Source organism: Phycodurus eques, chromosome 12, assembly GCF_024500275.1.
Source record: "Phycodurus eques isolate BA_2022a chromosome 12, UOR_Pequ_1.1, whole genome shotgun sequence".
NCBI lineage: Eukaryota > Metazoa > Chordata > Actinopteri > Syngnathiformes > Syngnathidae > Phycodurus > Phycodurus eques.
The window spans coordinates 12,171,653-12,190,011 of record NC_084536.1 but is presented as its reverse complement, the minus strand read 5'-3'; the positions used below and the strand labels follow the sequence as shown (position 1 = coordinate 12,190,011).

Sequence of the window (18,359 nt, the reverse complement as noted above, 5' to 3'; positions counted from 1 at the left end):
TGTTGTTCAGAGTCCTGCTTGAGCCTGGCTTTGTTCCCCTTTATTGGTTGTCATGTTTTTTTCTAATTAGATAAAAGAATCCTGCCGACGACCCATAAACGTGACAAGTGCTTTATGAAATTTGTTTCAATGAAATGGATTTCTCCCAATAATCACATTATACAGGTTGTAAACATTGCGTTGACTCATTTGGAGTGAACAGGGAACTATGAAGGCAACTGCCATTTGTATTCATAATGCAGAATTATCTGTACAGCATTTAGAGAAATGGAAAGCATTATGCATAAAATCCAATTCCAACTCATGCTGCATTTAAGAACTGACGATAACAATGTATATTCTTTTTTTCTTGCAAGTACCATAATGTCTTTGTTTTTTTTCCAGCGATGAAAATGATGATGATTCCAACTTTGCCTGGCCCCGACTCTTACACGCTATATCTATAAAAATATTACAGAGTCCTGCTTGGATATTCCATATTTGGATAAACTCTTCTGAAATCAACTCTCAACGACAACGTGAAGGATTATCTCAAGCAAAACCCCCAAAAGGACTGCATCATTAAAGCCACACAAAAGTAAATAACGTTAGATTTAATGGCAATGAATTGTAAAATCAACTGAAAGGATGAGTGCTTTGACCCAAGAGGACTTTTGAGGTATGAACATGCAGGAGTTATTGGGGCCTAATGTGGCCAGGAAATCTCATAAAAGCAATGGCTTCACAGCCGTCTGGGGCTTCCTCTTAGGAATACTATTTGCAAGCGTGTCATCTTGTCCAACTGGCTGCCACTGCACAGAAAAGAGTGGCATGACGGTGGTCCAATGCATGTCTCGAAAGTTGAACAAGATTCCGTCTGATCTCCCCAGAGATACGGTTGCTCTAATATTGGCATCCAATCATATTACCAAGATCCCAAATCTTGCCTTCAAGGAGCTTAACTACCTTCAGGAGTTGGACCTGTCCAACAATGACATAGAGACTGTGGACGTCGCGGCGTTCCATGGCCTCTCTGACAGCCTGCTGGTTCTTGATCTCTCAAATAATCGTATCCAAAGTGTCCCCAAGGAGGCTTTCGCCCACCTCAGAGCTAAAATCAACCTCTCGAACAACCCGTGGCACTGCGAGTGTGTACTGCAGGAGGTTCTACGGGAGCTGAGGCTGGACCCGGAGTCGGTGAAAGACGTGGTGTGCCACACCGCCATACAGGAGGAATACACGGGCAGGTCCGTAATCCAAGTTCTGGACTCAGGGATCAACTTCTGCAACTTTCACCACAAGACTACTGATGTAGCCATGTTCGTCACCATGTTTGGGTGGTTCACCATGGTGATTGGATATGTCATCTACTATGTGAGACACAACCAGGAGGATGCCAGGAGGCACTTGGAGTACCTCAAGTCTTTGCCGAGTAGCTCTCAGATCACGAAAGATTTTGACACCATCAGCACTGTTCTCTAGCAGGGCACTTTGTCTTTGTCTCAAAATATGTGAGTTATATTGTTGTTACAAAAGTGACAAAAAAAATTTTTTAGGTCTTGATTAAAAGGTCAATTCTTTTGGTTTGGTTTACAAATTTGGCCCTTTCCTATGACAATTACAGGGGGACCTTCGGTTTAGGACAGTTTTGTTCCTGGCACTGCAAAGTAAACGGAATTTGTATGCAAGCCAGAACTCTTCCGTTGTCCAGCAAGTCATAATTACAGAAAATGTTTTTGTATGATATACACTCGTAGGCCATAAATATAAAACAATCAAATGAAAAACAGTAAGTACAACAGTAACTCAGCGTGTCTTGTGCTGCATGCACTCCTGCGAAAATTAGTTCACTGGGCATTGTTCTTAACCTTGTACCGTCATAAACTGAGGACCCCCTTTATCATTAAAAAAATAATGCTGCAATCAGCAAGTAACGGGTCATCGGAGCACTCTTAACTCATTCACTGCCAGCTGTTTACAAAGAAGAGTTCCCTATATTGCCAGCCATTTTAGTGTTTTGACTTATCTTTCAATACCCACATAATATTTTCTTCTTTGAAAATACTGTATAAACACCAAATCTACCAAAAGAAACAGTCGAGTCAAATAGTCTCTCATTTCACTGGACAAAAAAAGTTTGTTTCTAGCTTTTTTTTGTTCTTGAGTAATCAGTGGTAGACAAAAATCTGAGAAAAAAGAGCTTTTTGTGAAAAGCAACATCTCAAGCAGAACACTGACGTTGACGCTCATATTGTTTTTGCTTTTTGACACCTCAAACTATAAAACAACACAAATAAGACTGAGAAGGGGCTTCCAGTTTATTTACAATTATACAAATAAGAAAAGTGCCACATGGCTTTGTGTGACTTTCTTTACATGACGTTTGCCAGCCACTCCATGAATTCCATGATCTGAAATCCAAAGCGAAGCTATGTCACCATCTCCAGGGATGTGTTAGTCATTACAGTGGTTTACAAACCTGAATTTCACAGACAAGCTGGGCGAGACCATCTTTCATGCCTACCCAATTAAAAAAATGTGAATATATTCGCTAGTGGCAGTGACTAAGTTAATAATGAATCCTCAAAGTGATCAACAAACCTGGATGCTATAAGCCGTCCACATCTTCATCGGAAATCTTTGAAATTTAGCCTCACCCATTTTCTATGATACCTGCTTCTGTTTTGGGCTCATTTGGGTGAAGTCGCTAAAATGTCTGACTTCCTGTTCATTTTCGTGTGTGCGTGTGTGTGTGTGTGTGTGTGTGTGTGTGTATGATCCTCCTCTGTACATAAATCTTTAAAGCACACAAACAGCCACTTAACAAGCATCGCTCTCTCACTCCATTACCTGCATGTTGGCTTTACTGTGATGTGAATGCAGTTTATGTCCCCAGTGTAGGTTTAACTTTTATTACGGTGAATTGTCTGCAGACCAGCCTCTGCAGGTTGCAGTGGGGATTGGGGATTCTACAACTTGCAGACATCCAGATGTCTATATACTGGAAATGAGCCACCTTCTGCCGCTGGCATTTTGGACAATGAACAGCAGTAAGCTAGTCTAGTGTTTGTGTATTGTAGATATAAATGCTGTTCTGCCGTGAAGAATTGTGCGATTGTTATGAAAACATTACCTCATATTGTTGTATTTCAGGAAAAAAAAAATGGAAGTTGCATTTTGAGAAAGTGACATGGCCAGCCATACAGTACATTTGTTAGCCTTCATTATCAAGTAAATAAGTCAACTGATGTGACTTGATTATAGCCCATCAGCAGTCAGCTCTTTTCTGATGTTAAATATTACACAAATTAATTATTCAATTTAAGATACATTTAATACATTCATTTCTGATCCAGATTAATGAGACAATATTTTTTGACAATTTTCTGTATGTTGCATTGGGGCAGCATGGTGAACAAGTGGTTAGCATGTCTGCCTTACAGTTCTGAGGTTTGGGACTTGAATCTTGGGTTCGCATTTCCTTTGTGAAATGAAATGTTCTTCGACGTGAATGTGAGTAATTGTTTGTCTAATGTAGGAGCCCGATGAGTGATTGGCAATGTTTAGGGTGGACCCTGCCTCACTCAGTCAGCTGGAATAGACTCCAGCTCATGGATGACAAATGGATGGATGGATGGATGGATGTTGCCTTGGTGAGGATTTCAGCACAGTATACATCTTCTTGTGTTGTTGTTTCTTTAAAGAATAATAATAAGAATAATATTGGATTAGAATTTGGTCAGTTAGGTTTCTGTGGGGCGGCACGGTGGGGGACTGGTTACAGTGTCAGCGTCACAGTTCTGAGGACCCGGGTTCGATCCCCGGTCCCTCCTGTGTGGAGTTTGCATGTTCTCCCCATGCCTGCATGGGTTTTCTCCGGGTACTACGGTTTCCTCCCACATCCAAAAACATGCATTAATTGGTGACTCTAAATTGCCCGTAGGTGTGACTGTGAGTGCGAATGGTTGTTTGTTTGTATGTGCCCAGCGATTGGCTGGCAAGCAGTTCAGGGAGTACCCCGCCTCCTGCCCGATGACAGCTGGGAGAGGCTCCAGCACGCCCGCGACCCTAGTGAGGAGAAGCGGCTCAGAAAATGAATGGATGGATGAAGGTTTCTGTGGTTTTACTCTGGTATCGTACTAACTTTAATAAACAACATGGAATCGATCATTTCAACTTTCAAAAGTTATAAAACTGAAAGATGAAAAGCAGTTGTTCATGGTATAGTACAGGGGTTATTCAAGAAGAATGAATCAATTTCATGATGCAATATTTTAATAAGGAAAAACAACAGAAAGCTGAACAAGTAATAAGTATTCTACTCCCATTCAACTTTTATTTCCTATCTTACAAGTGTTTAATGTGGCCACCACTTGCAGCACAGCTAACATCAATACAATAAGAGAATTCCTCCCAGGCTCATACTAACATATCACGATCCGCTAAATTGATCGCTGCTGATATTTGATGATCTTGAAACTGTTGAAACACCGTCAAATGTATGGAGAGGGCAGATTAATGTTGAAAAGCATGCTACACCGTGACAACCAGATTTGCTTTTATGAACTCGAGAACGCAAAACGCCTTTTGCTGAGGACTTGCCATTCCGAGGGTAAACAAACAACTGAACGTTGCTGGAGGAACAACGTGACAACAGCGCCCCTGTGGCAGCCATTCAAATTTGAGAAAACTCCTCTTTCAAATGGTCACTGACTCATTCGATGATTCAGTTCATTCTTTTCCAATAACTCTGTATTTCTATTTTTAAAACATACAAATAAAAAAGTCTCGGAAAGTTGTCTTGTACATAGCGTCAAATGATATCATTTCAGCTGCTGGTAAAATATGAGAGGAACAAAGCTCGGTGATTCCACATTAGCATGACACTGATTTCACACAAATGTATTTGCTATTGAATGTCGTTCAATTTCCTGGATCAGAATCGATCGTTTACAAGTGCCTACTGTCTGGGACCTGTACACCGTAGCATTGTGTACTGTCGGTGACTGTAGCAGCAAATTAGTCTTGTAGGGTTGCTATCTAAATTGAGTTCTGTTATTTCTGTTAACTTAATAAAATAAATAAATACATACATATATACATAAAATGAGTTGTAGGTTACTTCTTGTCCATTGTCTGATAGCATAGTTTTTAGATTCCCATCAGCGTACACATTCAAAGCAAGGTGGGTGATGCATGGAATTCAAAATGGTTGTTCTGCTCTATACATGTTTTCATATAAAGCAGTAAGAATGCCCATGCCAACTGTCTTTCCTTTTTGTTTTAAAAATAATAATAATAATAAAAATAATAATTCCTTTATGAAAGCACGACTCAAATGTTTGGCTGTCATTCAGAACATGTGAGTGTGATCATCTTTTTTTTCATCTAGAAAATAGTTGGTCTTTGAGCGATGTATTTCTGTGAAGGAAATGAAAGGGCTCTATTCATTTTGTCTAATTGTCCTAATTGTTATTTGCATTTCAGTGGACATTGTACCAGTGTTTTGTCAATAAAACATATTTTCCAAGCCCTATTCTTTTTACTCATTCCTCATTGTATAATCCTATCCTTGGTGGATAAAAAAAGCCCTTTACAAATTCATCAAAAGTCGAGAAATCACTGGACAAGATAGGTGTATAATTTTTACAATCAAGGGATAGCTTTGTGAATGGAAATCAAGGGGTTTACAACTAATGTAGATGCAAAACACTGAAAACGTTCATGAATAGCAAAGACATGGTAGACTTTGCCAGAAATTTTTTTATTTTCCCATGTTGTGGAATCAGTCTTTGGAAAGATGAAACCAAGGTGACCGTCACCATGATGAAAAGAGCATACTCCACCATACGCAGAAGTTGGTTCGGCAGTCAAACGTAGGTGAATGCAATGTAATGTCAAGGGCATGTATGGCTGGATGGAATATCCTTTAATGGCCAAGTCAGTGGCACGATCTCATTCTTATGTTGTGTAATTTCAGATTTTGAAGGACATCTAAAAATCAATACACACCAAAAAAATAAATAAAATTGATGTCAGAAAGTGACAGGCAGTGGAGCGTAGCAAATCAGATTTTCACTGTAGCAAAAAAGGAGATTACCTTGAGCAATATTTAATAAATTGATTTTTAAAGTGGCGGCACGGTGGATGACTGCTCAGTACATCTGCTCAGCACATCTGCCTCACAGTTCTGAGGACCATGGTTCAAATCCCTGCTCCGCCTGTGTGGAGTTTGCATGTTCTCCCGTGCCAGTTTTCTCCGGGCACTCCAGTTTCCTCCCACATCCCAAAAACATGCATGGTAGATTGATTGAAGACTCAAAATTCCCCTTAGGTATGAATGTTTGCGCGAATGGTTGTTTGTTTCTATGTGTCCTGCGATTGGCTGGCAAACAGTTCAGGGTGTACCCCGCCTCTTGCCCGAAGATAGCTGGGATAGGCTCCAGCACGCCAGCGACCCTTGTCAGGATAAAGCGGTACGGAAAATGGATGGATTTTTAAACTGGGGATTTACAGACCTGGGATGGTATCTAGGCTTTACTGATGTGTGTGGTGAGATCAAACGGCAATCACTACTACAAAAGGACATTTATTTAAATCCTAACAAAAAGTGAATAGTTTAATATTTCTCTAACTTGAAAAATAGAATCATGAAGGATGTTTAAGTGTGTCTAATAACAAAGAATTTGGTGAATTCACATCAAATTATTATACTTTAAGTGAGCTAACTTGCTAATACAGCAGCTAGATAGACAAACTTCATTCATCCCGTGAGGCAAATTAAATCAAATCCATAAGGCTTTTGTACCACTTTCATGTATCGTAATTGCCAACCATGAGAAGACTCCAAAGGATTTGGCCTCGGGCTGCAGAATTCACTGAGCTTCTTTTGTCACGCTCTACAACTCAAATACATAGCAACGTCAAACTACCAGATTCACAATATTTTCTGGGTTACACACAAAAGGCTTAAACCCAAAGCGAGACTAAAATGGAAATTTTGCATAGACTGTATAAATCCCTGTCGATGGGTTAAAATCCACCAAATTAGTCGAATTGCGATTGCTTTCAACGGCCATAAAGTACAATAATAAGCATAAATTAAGCAATAGTGTTACATAGCTTTATACTGTATAGTATATACATATATATTTATAATGTATATATGTCGTATGATGCGGCACGGTGCCCGACAGATCTGTCTCACAGTTCTGAGGACCAGGATTCAAATCCCGGCCCCGCCTGTGTGGAGTTTGCATGTTCTCCCCGTGCCTGTGTGGGTTTTCTCCGGGCACTCCGGTTTCTTCCCACATCTCAAAAACATGCATGCAGGTTAATTGACAACTCTACATTGCCCGTAGGTGTGAATGTGTGCGAGAATGGTTGTTTGTTTATATGTACTCTGCGATCGGCTGGCGACCACTTCAGGATGTAGCCCGCCTCTCGCCCGAAGATAGCTGGGATAGGCTCCAGAACGCCCTTGGTACAGAAAATGGATGGATGGATATGTTGTGTACTTGTTGATTATTGTGTTACAATAATGCTTTTCCTCATTGATTTAGTATGGCCATTTTGAATGTGTAAGTGCTCTAAGGTATGACGTAATGGTTGGCCAATCAGAAGTCGTGTTGTGTAAACATAGGACTAGGGTGGCTCGTCTACACAGAGAGAGATGCCATTAACCGAACGCCGGTGCTGCCGAATAAATGTGCCTTTCGGGCTAAAGCGCAAGTTGGCGTGTGTTTACTCCTCGACTCAAGACAGTTTCAATCTGAAATGTATACGGTTCGTTGCAGACAGGATGGCCGGATAGTCGCATATAAGCTCCCCTGCGCCGGTGTACCTAATGAGGTGTCCAGAGGGAATGAAGGAATTTTATTGTCGTTGTGAAACTTGAGTCATAGAGATGTACTACAGACTACACACACTCAGAGTCAAATATTTCGTGACTCTTTTTAATATAGGTATAGCTCAATGAATTAGAATATAGTTGAAAAGTAAATTTTTCAGAGGGCAAATTCCAGCCTAATTTCTATGTTAAAAATCACTTTATTTCTTGAATTAATTTACTATTTCGTTTTAATTTGTATTTTTTGCTTTGTATTTTTCATTTGTTATGTGCTATAATCATCAAAATTATACATATTTTAGATATGTAATACTTCACTTTGAGTGTGTGCAGTGCAAAGCTATAATTTGACTTTTTAAATTGAACTACCTAATAAAAGATTTGCACTATTCACGTGTGAGCATAATCGACGTGTGCGTGAGCATGATTGACATTAACCCGTGAATGCCAGTGACGCGTGCGAGAATGTGATTGATGTGTTCGCATAACTACTACTATGCATTTGAGTAGTGGTTATGAGAGCGTTTGAGTATTCTTTTTGAGAGCAAGTCTTATGCATATCAGAGAAGTTGAGTAATGTTTAAAAGAGTGTTTGAGTAGTGCTTATGCAAGGGTATGAATTGTCTGTATGAGAGGGTTTGAGGAGTGTTATAAGTGTTTGAGTAGTGCTTATGAGAGGGTTTGAACTGTGTTTATGAGATAGTTTGAGTAGTGTTTATGAGATCGTTTGAGTAGTGTTTATTAGAGCAAAACTCGTGCGTATGAGATAATTTGACTTGTGTCTACGAGAGGGTTTGAGTGGTGTGTATGAGAGCATTTGAGTAGTATTTATGAGAGCAAGAATTTCACTCGTATGTATGAGAGGATTTACTAGTGTTTTTAGAGGGTTTGAGTCGTGTGTATGAGAGCGTTTGAGTAGTATTTATGAGAGCAAGACTTTCACTCGTGTGTATGAGAGGTTTTGACACATTTTTATGAGACGGTTTGAGTAGTGTTTATGAGAGCGTTTGAGTAGTGTTTATGAGAGCATTTGAGTAGTATTTATGAGAGCAAGAATTTCACTCGTATGCATGAGAGGATTTACTAGTGTTTTTAGAGGGTTTGAGTCATGTGTATGAGAGCGTTTGAGTGGTATTTATGAGAGCAAGACTTTCACTCATGTGTATGAGAGGTTTTGACAAATTTTTATGAGACGGTTTGAGTAGTGTTTATGAGAGCGTTTGAATAGTGTTTATGAGAGCATTTGAGTAGTATTTATGAGTACAATAATTTCACTCGTATGTATGAGAGGATTTGACTAGTGTTTAGGAGAGGGTTTGAGTGGTGTGTATGAGAGCATTTGAGTAATATTTATAAGAGCAAGACTTTCACTCGTGCGTATGAGTGGATTTGACTAGTTTTTATTAGACGGCTTGAGTAGTGTTTATGAGAGCGTTTGAGTAGTGGTTATGAGAGCAAGACTTTCACTCGTGCATATGAGAGGATTTGACTCGTATTATGAGAGGGTTTGAGTAGTTTTTATGAGAGCGTTTGAGTAGTGTTTATGAGAGCCTTTCAGTAGTTTGTGTGTGTGAAAGCATTTGAGTAGTAAGTGGGAGACCTAATCCTGAATACGTTCCCTAACAACACCTCATATCTGTGTGCAGTTTTGAAAATGAGAAGAGTATTTTTTTTTTAGCAAGCACAGATGATTAGTAGTTGTTTAGTCTGGGCTGGCAGAAAAGACTGCACCTTGCCCAAATTCGGACTTGCTCAAGGCATACTGCTTTTTATTTAGTCATGACAATGCACCATTACATGTTTGACACAATAATTTATTTTACCGCCTCTCAAATATTTCACCCAGAGGCCATTTTCAGATATTGTCAGCTCAGAGTGTCTGCTTGTCGCAGTACAATACAGCTTCAGATATTGATTAACTTTGTAACTGTGGCCTTCACTGCAGCCTTTATATTGTGGTGGTAAAATGAAAGCGATACAGAGATTGTAAAGCTACTTTGGTATCAAAAATTCCTCGACCATCCATTCATGCATTTTCGATAGCATTTGTCCTCACGGGCTGCAAGCTATCCTGGCTGAATGTGGGCAAGAGGCGGGGTACACCCTGAACTGGCTGAATCGCAGGGCAACTTTTCGATCTACTTCCATTCAAACTTAAATGACACCTTTGTGAAATGAGAAATAAAAATTCCCCATCAAGTGCAGTACTTTTTCAGTGTTGTCAATTTACCTTTTGGGAGCCATTTTTCCCTTTGCAAGCATTTCTGTTTTAATGGAATTGCACATTTGCTTGGAAGTCAAAGCACATTTCAGTAATGTTGATGAGAAAATAAGCTTTGATTTGGTAGGGTTTACAGTACATGCACTGTATATCCCTATAGGAAATAATATAAATATAGTTTAACCATTCCAGGCTAAAACTGTTCCCGTCAAAATACTTTTGATCGCAGACAGTTGTGTGTTCAGTTATGTTTTTAGTTAACAACTTTATAACAAGAAAGAAGAGGGTTTGGGTGTAGAGGAGCTGTCCCAGGGAAGAGTGAAGTCTGGTACACTCATAAAAATAGATGTGTCCAGTTTTTAGCTCAAATCCTTTCTTCCAACAAAGTCAGCAAAGGACAGATTATCTGACAGCTCTTAAAACGATCCTTACAGATCACCCAGTGGTGTGAAGTGCGCTGAGAGGGATTTTTTTTTTCTCCACAAATCTGCACGGAAAATGGTCAAATGTTTCAAATGATCAATACTTTGAACAAAGAGTCCTTTCGGTCAATCTTCTTCCCCAAAGCAGACAGTTTTTTAATTCCTGATATTTGTGTCCAGCAATAGTGCGAGCGTCGTATCACTTCCTAACTGGCTATTCACAGAGTCCATGACTTGCCCAAACTCTGTGTTGACCACACAAAAAAAAACTTTGTTTGTCATAGCTGAAACCCATACTGGTACTTTTAAAAGCATCCTGATAATACACACAGAGTTGTTTAAGGGTAGGAGAGAGGCGCACATGTAGACAAACAACCGGCTCTGACTGTCCGCAAGTCGAAATGTCCTTGGACAAGACACTGAACCCTAATTTGCTCCCAGTGGGCCTAGCAGCGCCTTGCACGGCAGCAGCCACCCATTGGTGTATGAATGTGTGTGAGTGATTGAATGTGAGGCTTTATAAAGCGCTTTGGGCACTGTGATAGTGTTGATAAAGCGTTATATAAGTGCAATCCATTTACCATTTACCATTCAAATGGTATCTAGGGGGCGGCACAGTGGACGACTGGTTAGAGCAGTCAGCCTCACAGTTCTGACGTGCGGGGTTCAATCCCCGTCCCCGCCTGTGTGGAGTTTGCATGTTCTCCCCGTGCCTGCGTGGGTTTTCTCCGGGCACTCCGGTTTCCTCCCACATCCCAAAAACATGCATTAATTGGAGACTCTAAATTGCCCGTAGGCATGACTGTGAGTGTGAATGGTTGTTTGTTTGTCTGTGCCCTGCGATTGGCTGGCAACCAGTTCAGGGTGTACCCCGCCTCCTGCCCGAAGACAGCTGGGATAGGCTCCAGCACGCCCGCGACCCTAGTAAGGAGAAGCGGCTCAGAAAATGGATGGATGGATGGTATCTAGGGGTAATTATATTTTATTGGCGTTCAGATTATGAGGGGGTTCTTGGAAAAATGTCTCACCTGTTTGAGAAAAACCTCTCTAAACTTAATAACAATTAGATTACAAAAAGACATAAAGCTTAGTTTCAGTTGAATGCCAGAGTAATTCTAAATTTTAATTTCAGCACAATGGGTCAGTAAAAGCATTAATTCGCTCAACTGGTTTGCTCGCCAATGCATAATTTGGTTGTCACAATCAAGGACAAACAAAAAACAGAATGAAACACTGAAGTGTTTGTTGACAAAAACAAAAAAACAATACAAAGTAAATGTGAGTCAAACCATAAATAGGGCTAAAGAAGATAATCTGGTCGCAGAAGAGTGTAATCTCAAGAGTAAAACGATAACGACGGACTGATTATTCCGTGTTTATCTGACAGTGTATTGATTTACCTTGATGTTCATCATCCAATCACCTCTGTGCTTTATGCAAGCTGCAGCAGCTCCACTCCTGACAGATTGTTAACAAAGCAGGCCAAAGAGGCTTTTTTTAGATGACCTGCTTGCTTGATGAAAGGAGATCTATTATTTTTAACATTTTCATTTCAAAAACATTACTTTAGCCATCCCCAGATAGCATAAAAATATATACCTTGGGATGTACTGTACGTGGTGTAGGTGTGACATTACAACAACTGGATTGGTTGTATAGTGTTGTGAGGAGATACAATGGCATAATTTCCATTACGTATCAATGTCCATGATCTTGACTGAGGCATATATTTACACTAGTTAGTATTTTAGCTCACCTCAATGTTGCCAGATATACGCTAATATTTGTATTTGTACAATAAATTCTTCCCATCGTATGACATGCGAATCAAAAATTCACAAATTCCCCACATAAAGTCATTTATTTGAGCTGCTTGTGTCAGAGAGTGGCAATAATCGTCATCCTTTCTTCCGAGCTCTGCCCCATTTTATCATGTCATACCAAATCCTCACATTGAGCTCCCGCGGCCAGCCTTCTCAAACATCTGCCCATCCTTCCATCTCTCATGGTCTCACATCTTGCTGGAAATTCACAAAGGTTTCCTCAAGTGTGACAGAACACACAATAATATCTAGCAATTATTTGTATTTATTATTATTTTTTTTAATTAGCCTGTATAATTTTTCTACTCAAACTGCCATTATACAAGGGCATGCACATAATTATCTCACTAGTACTTCCACAGGACTATCACCATTCCAATCTTGCCTTCTGACCAAACATTTCATCCAGGCCCAAAAGTACCAACTGTGATGCATGGTTTACCTGGGTGGTTGTCCACACAGGATTTCTTTCTTTTTTGTTACTCTTGTCAAATTTTGCCCTGGTGGTTAAGTACTATGTATGCCTCCCAGTTGAGAGGTTCTGGGTTTGAATCATGGCTCAGGACTTCCTGTGTAGGTTTTCTCCAGGTAAACCTGTGTTCATGTTAGGTTGCTTGAAGACTTTCAATTGTCCTTGAGGTAAGAATGTGAGTGTGAATGGTTGTTTGTCTTTACGTACCCTGCGATAGGCTGACAACCAGCACAGGGTGTACCTCACCACCCCTAGACCATCAACCCTCACCTGAGTCTGAGAAAGCCTGGTACCCCTGAAACTTTTCAGACTCTAATCAATAAAGTCAATTTGAAAGTGAGTTTGAGTGACTTTCTTGTTTTATTTTGTTGTTGCTCCAGGGTTGAAGTTTATGTTTGCAGAGTATAGACTTGATTTCGCAGACGCTGAGCCTTTGCCACAAGCAGAGTGGATGGACATCATGTCAAAATAATTTTAAAAAGAAAAAAAGATCACCCATGCAGGAATGGGGAGAACATACAAACTCCAGAACCTTCTATCATGTTTATTATCACATGATATATATATAATATATATATATATTTATATATATTATCATTATATTATTATCACAGGTATTTCTTACAGAAGTCGCTGAACACAAATCTAATTAAGATGAAAAACACAACAGATTTTCTTGTGTGTTGCAGTGTTGGTGGTTGTCTTTTTACTTTGTTCCCAGGGTTGCGTCTCAGTTGATTACCATGACTTGGCTTCTAGTTGAAAATGAAAGGTGTATGGAACATACAACGTGTTTCTCAGTCTTTACATGAAAATTTCACAAGCCTTGAACATATAACATATCATATAACATAACATAGAACATATAACATATCATTATTTCACAGAAACTGAGCATGCAATGAGCCCCTTTGCACTCAGCGTAACATCTTCTCTCATTAGGAACAGCAGTTCATTTTGAGTCAGTAAGTTCAGGAGCCGAATCAATAATCACCGGTAAATGGATGCGGTCATTTACTTCGACTGTTTAACAAGGGACATTCTCTCGATCTACAGTGTAAGGACTTGATTACAGGACTGATAGATATTGATCTTGTGTGACATTATGATTGCATGTACTGCCAAAAAAGTCACTAAAATGTTTTCCCCTTCTGTTGTTGTTGACCGTTTCCATCACCTCCGAGGATGTTCTTTAATGCCTCTCTGTAAACATAATTGCTTTGGTGTTGAGGCCCATGAATTTAATTTTATCACTCGGTCTTGCTACTCTGATCTCCTCCTTCCAGACGAAATAGGCAATTGATTTCAGTGAACTGTCTCCAATTATAATTTGACCGACACTGCAACCCTGACTATCCCGTCCATTCGAAGCAATCTGAAGCCTTGTGAATCTAAAGATGTGGTGGACACATTTAAAATGAATAACAATTTGACATTGCCGGTTTAGTTCTCAGTGGTGTAGAACTGCCTTACATCATACTGAAGACAATTTATAATTGTGTGGCTCTCTGATTTAGCTGCATATTGGACACAGCTCTCAGTATGATGCTCTGCATTGGAGACCCCTGCAAATTAAAAGCATATAGCGGAAACTCCGACGTCAAAATCAATCCATTCCAAGATCCTGGTGGACCTCTGATTTGTTTATAGATTAAAACTGTGAGCCCCCTTTTTAATGGCGAATTCGCAAAAGCACCATCAAACTCTAATGCAATGCTCATTCTACATTAAATGCCATCTAGAATAAAGCTACAGAATTTATCATTTACAATCTGTCTGAGATACCTCCTGCCACCATTTGGGAGTAATTTCCCTAGTTGGAGTTTGCCAAAGTAACAGTGTTAGATTTTGCCCAAAATGGTTGTTTCAAGCCCATATGGCCAATTTTATGTTCAATTTCTGGCATGGGTCCTTCAGACTTTTTTGTGTGCCCTGATATGATCGATATCTACGCTGAATTTCGTGTTAATAGGTAAAACTAATGTTGGGAGCTATTTTTTCCTTCAGTTACAGGAGGAGGTTGCTTTTGTCTTTGTAATTTTATTGCTGCCGCTGTTCTTGCGAGTGCTCTGAGAGTGCCCTGGTTTCTCTCCATGCATGGGTAGGTGGGTGCAATGAGGCCAAAAGGAATAGGCATAGGTTTAAAATGTTTTTAAAGCCCATGCATGGAGGGCAAAAGAGTCACAAAGCAATGATTTTGTGAATTTCAGATATTTCGCAATTTCCCGATATTTACAATCGTCTTCAATGCTTCAATCACCTGATGTTCGTGGCTATGAGATTTACCAACAATGTACCATAACCGCATACCGGTTGCAACACCTATGTTAACTCCTCCTGTACTATTCTGTCCTGTCCTAATTGCAAGGAAGAAGATTCAAACCCAGACATGCAAACGACTACCAAACCATGTGGCCTGTTATAAAAACCTATGTCTATATCCATATTAATGGAAAGTGATGCACCCGTCTCCCCAGGCAAGGTCTTACTCAGTGTTTGACACTGTCTGCCACTCTGTCTCACATCCTCACATCACTTTGTTGCCTCTGGTCCATCTCTGCTATTTTGATAATTGAATACAGTTGCCAAGGCAAACATTTTTCCCATCAGCCTCTGTTTATGTTGCTTCGACCTTGCACACTTATCAAACATTTAATACTGTTGCAATTTTTGGATGGAAAAAAATAGACTCATGGCTGTATTAGCTCAAAAGGGTGCTTCTACTAGTGCAGTGATGCGGACTTTGTATAAGTCCGTTGTGGTAAAGCCGAAAGGCGAAGCTCTCAATTTACCGTTCGATCTACATTTTTACCTTCACCTATGGTCACGAGCTGTGCGTCGTGCCCATAACAAGATCCCGGATACAAGCGGCCGAAATGAGTTGGAGATAGGGTGAGAAGCTCGGTCATCCAGGAGGATCTCAGAGTAGAGCCGCTCCTCCTTCACATCGAGAGGAGCCAGATGAGGTGGCTGGGGCGTCTCATTCGGATGCCTCCTGGGCACGTCCCACTGGGAGGAGACCCCGGGGACGACCCAGGACACGCTGGAGAGACTACGTCTTTCGGCTGGCCTGGGAATGCCTCGGGATCCCCCCTGAAGAGCTGAATGAAGTGGCTGGGGAGAGGGAAGTCTGGGCGTCCCTGCTAAAGCTACTGCCCCCGCGACCCGACCTCGGATAAGCGCTAGAAAATGGATGGATGGATGGATGGGTGCTTTTACTAAATACTGAGCAAAGGGTCTGAAAACTTATGGCTGTGTGATATTTCAGTTTTTCTTTTTTAATAAATCTGCAAAAAATTCAACAATTCTGTTTTTTTTCTGTCAATATGGGGTGCTGTGTGTACATTAATGTGGAAAAAAATGAACTTAAATGAGTTTTGCAAATGGCTGCAATATAAAAAAGAGTCAAAAATTTAAGGGGGTCTGAATGCTTTCCGTATCCACTGTAACTAACATTGTACATCACCATACTATGTGATGAATGCTGTCCAGTGATGGTTTTAATTTGTATTTATATTGTTGTTTTGATTTTGAATACATCAGGTTTTCATGATTAATGAAAATGAACACAGACAGTTCAAATATAAGCACAATGAGCTGAAAAATGCATTTACTTTTATTTTACTTTCATCTTTTGGAACCACACCTTTACACTAAGCAGTACTACGTCTTGAGGAGCAACAATAATTATTATTTTTTTGCTTGGAGAAGATTAATGGAGAAAAGCAACGAGACATGAGTGCATACACAGGCGGGTGGTTGGGAGCATATTTCCAAAATTATCCCTGTAGATGAAGCTGTTTGTATGGAGAAATTAACCATTACTGTATCTAATTTGAGACAAAATGTTCCCAAAGACTCAGTTTAGTATGCATTCCACTTCCCGCTACACTTGTGTGTTTAAACTCCAATTTATGCTTGTCAGCGTGGGATATAATTGGGTGGAAAATTTGCTTTCTGTCAGAGAAGAGCTGCAATGCGAGGATGTGACACAATAAAGGCTTTGACAATTTATTTGGAGTGAATGAATTCTTCATAAACACATCTGATAAAGTCAAACTAGTATGCTATGTGCATGTTGGCAAAGCAAACAGCTGGGGGGGGGGCAGTTGTATTAATTCATAATCAATCACAGGGTCCGTTTAGATGCCTTAGTTTTAATCTTAACTCATTCACTGCCAACCTTCCCAGTTAACATGGATATTTGACTTCTAAAGCCGTCAATGGCAGTGAATGTGTGAGCCCTTTTCTGTCCTGCTGCATTTTCAATAAACATCAGTATAATTAAAAAAAAAAAAAAAAGGGAGTATTTAAAACCTCCCCTGTTGCACAGCAAATCAGTTTCAGCACAAAGGTATACAGATCCACCATTCTGCAAGGGCATGCAGCTGAACAGGGACAGGTTAAAAAAAAAAATCTTCATAATTCCTTCCAACTTGACTAAAGTCTCACATCCAGCTGAAAAAACAACGACACTAAAGCATGATGTTGCACCACCATGCTTCACCGTTGGTATGCTGTTCTGTTGAGGATGAGCAGTGTTGTGTTTATGCCAAACAAAGCGTTTGGGATTATAGCCAAAAAGTTAATTCTCTGTGTCATCCGACCAGAACACATTTTCTCACCTGTTGGGGATAGCTTGGTATGGACCAATTGGCAAATGCTTCAGGCTTCTGCAAGAAAGCAAAAAATAATAATAATAAATAAAAAATATGACTCCCATTTGAATGTGATTGGCTAATTTTGAATGCAGCCACATCCCAGTTAAAAGAGGGTGTGCACATTTGTGCAATGACATTCTCTCAATTGTTTATTTTTACTTCCCCTCTTGTTTTTTGTTTGTTTGTTTTTAATTGTTGTACCGATTATAGGTCACATTCATGGCGGAAAATGTTGTATGCCCTGAATTTGAACTGGTGTGTGTACTCTTTTTCTAACCACTATAGGTCTGTGTACAGGTAAGCCCATTCTTTCACCAGACATTCAGTACCAACTTTATATTTTCTTCCACTTTAGTTTTTAGTATGCCAATAATTGAGTCCATAAAGTGCATACCTGTATATTGATACATCAATCCCTTTCCCTGTAATATGCTACTCCTTGTCGATTGATTATTTAACAAAATGCTGTGGAAACGGTGATAATGCTATGTGACTCTCAGGGGCTTATTGTGTTGTCCAAAGGCTTTATCATTCAGATACTGCGAGCTGATTTAAGTTTTAAGTTAAATCAAGTGTTTCGATGATTATTCAGTTGAGGGCTTTAAGTCAGAAATAAATTGTGTGACAGTGAACGTAGATCAGATTATATAACATGATTGCTTGAAAGTTATTCAAGCGCATTTAAATGATCTTAGGGAGGTAGTCTATATGTAGCAGTGGATTCAACAATCAGCAGCATTCAAGACAACCTCCAAACACGATAGATAGCAATTCACACAAAGTCGCTTAGTAACACATAAGATAGAAATAAATGAGAATCCAGAGGGAGAATTTATAGAAACACTTAATTTGATTTCATACTAATGCATAATTACATTGCAGAAATACACAAGAGACTTGCACTACAGTTCTAGCATGAAACTCTACTACTA

The 18,359-nt window shown here is 39.8% G+C and overlaps 1 protein-coding gene across 1 annotated transcript; it reads left to right on the top strand.

Annotated features, from left to right (window-relative positions):
* The first annotated feature begins 666 nt into the window (after positions 1 to 666).
* On the top strand, positions 667 to 1,597 carry lrrc3 (leucine rich repeat containing 3). Its single transcript, XM_061691997.1, has one exon. It carries the CDS (start codon positions 667 to 669, stop codon positions 1,459 to 1,461), a length of 795 nt encoding a protein of 264 aa, XP_061547981.1. The 3' UTR covers positions 1,462 to 1,597.
* Positions 1,598 to 18,359: the final 16,762 nt, after the last annotated feature.

Bases quoted from the DNA above. Each gene is read 5' to 3' on its own strand.
- lrrc3 (XM_061691997.1), top strand. From the start codon at position 667: ATGCAGGAGTTATTGGGGCCTAATGTGGCCAGGAAATCTCATAAAAGC.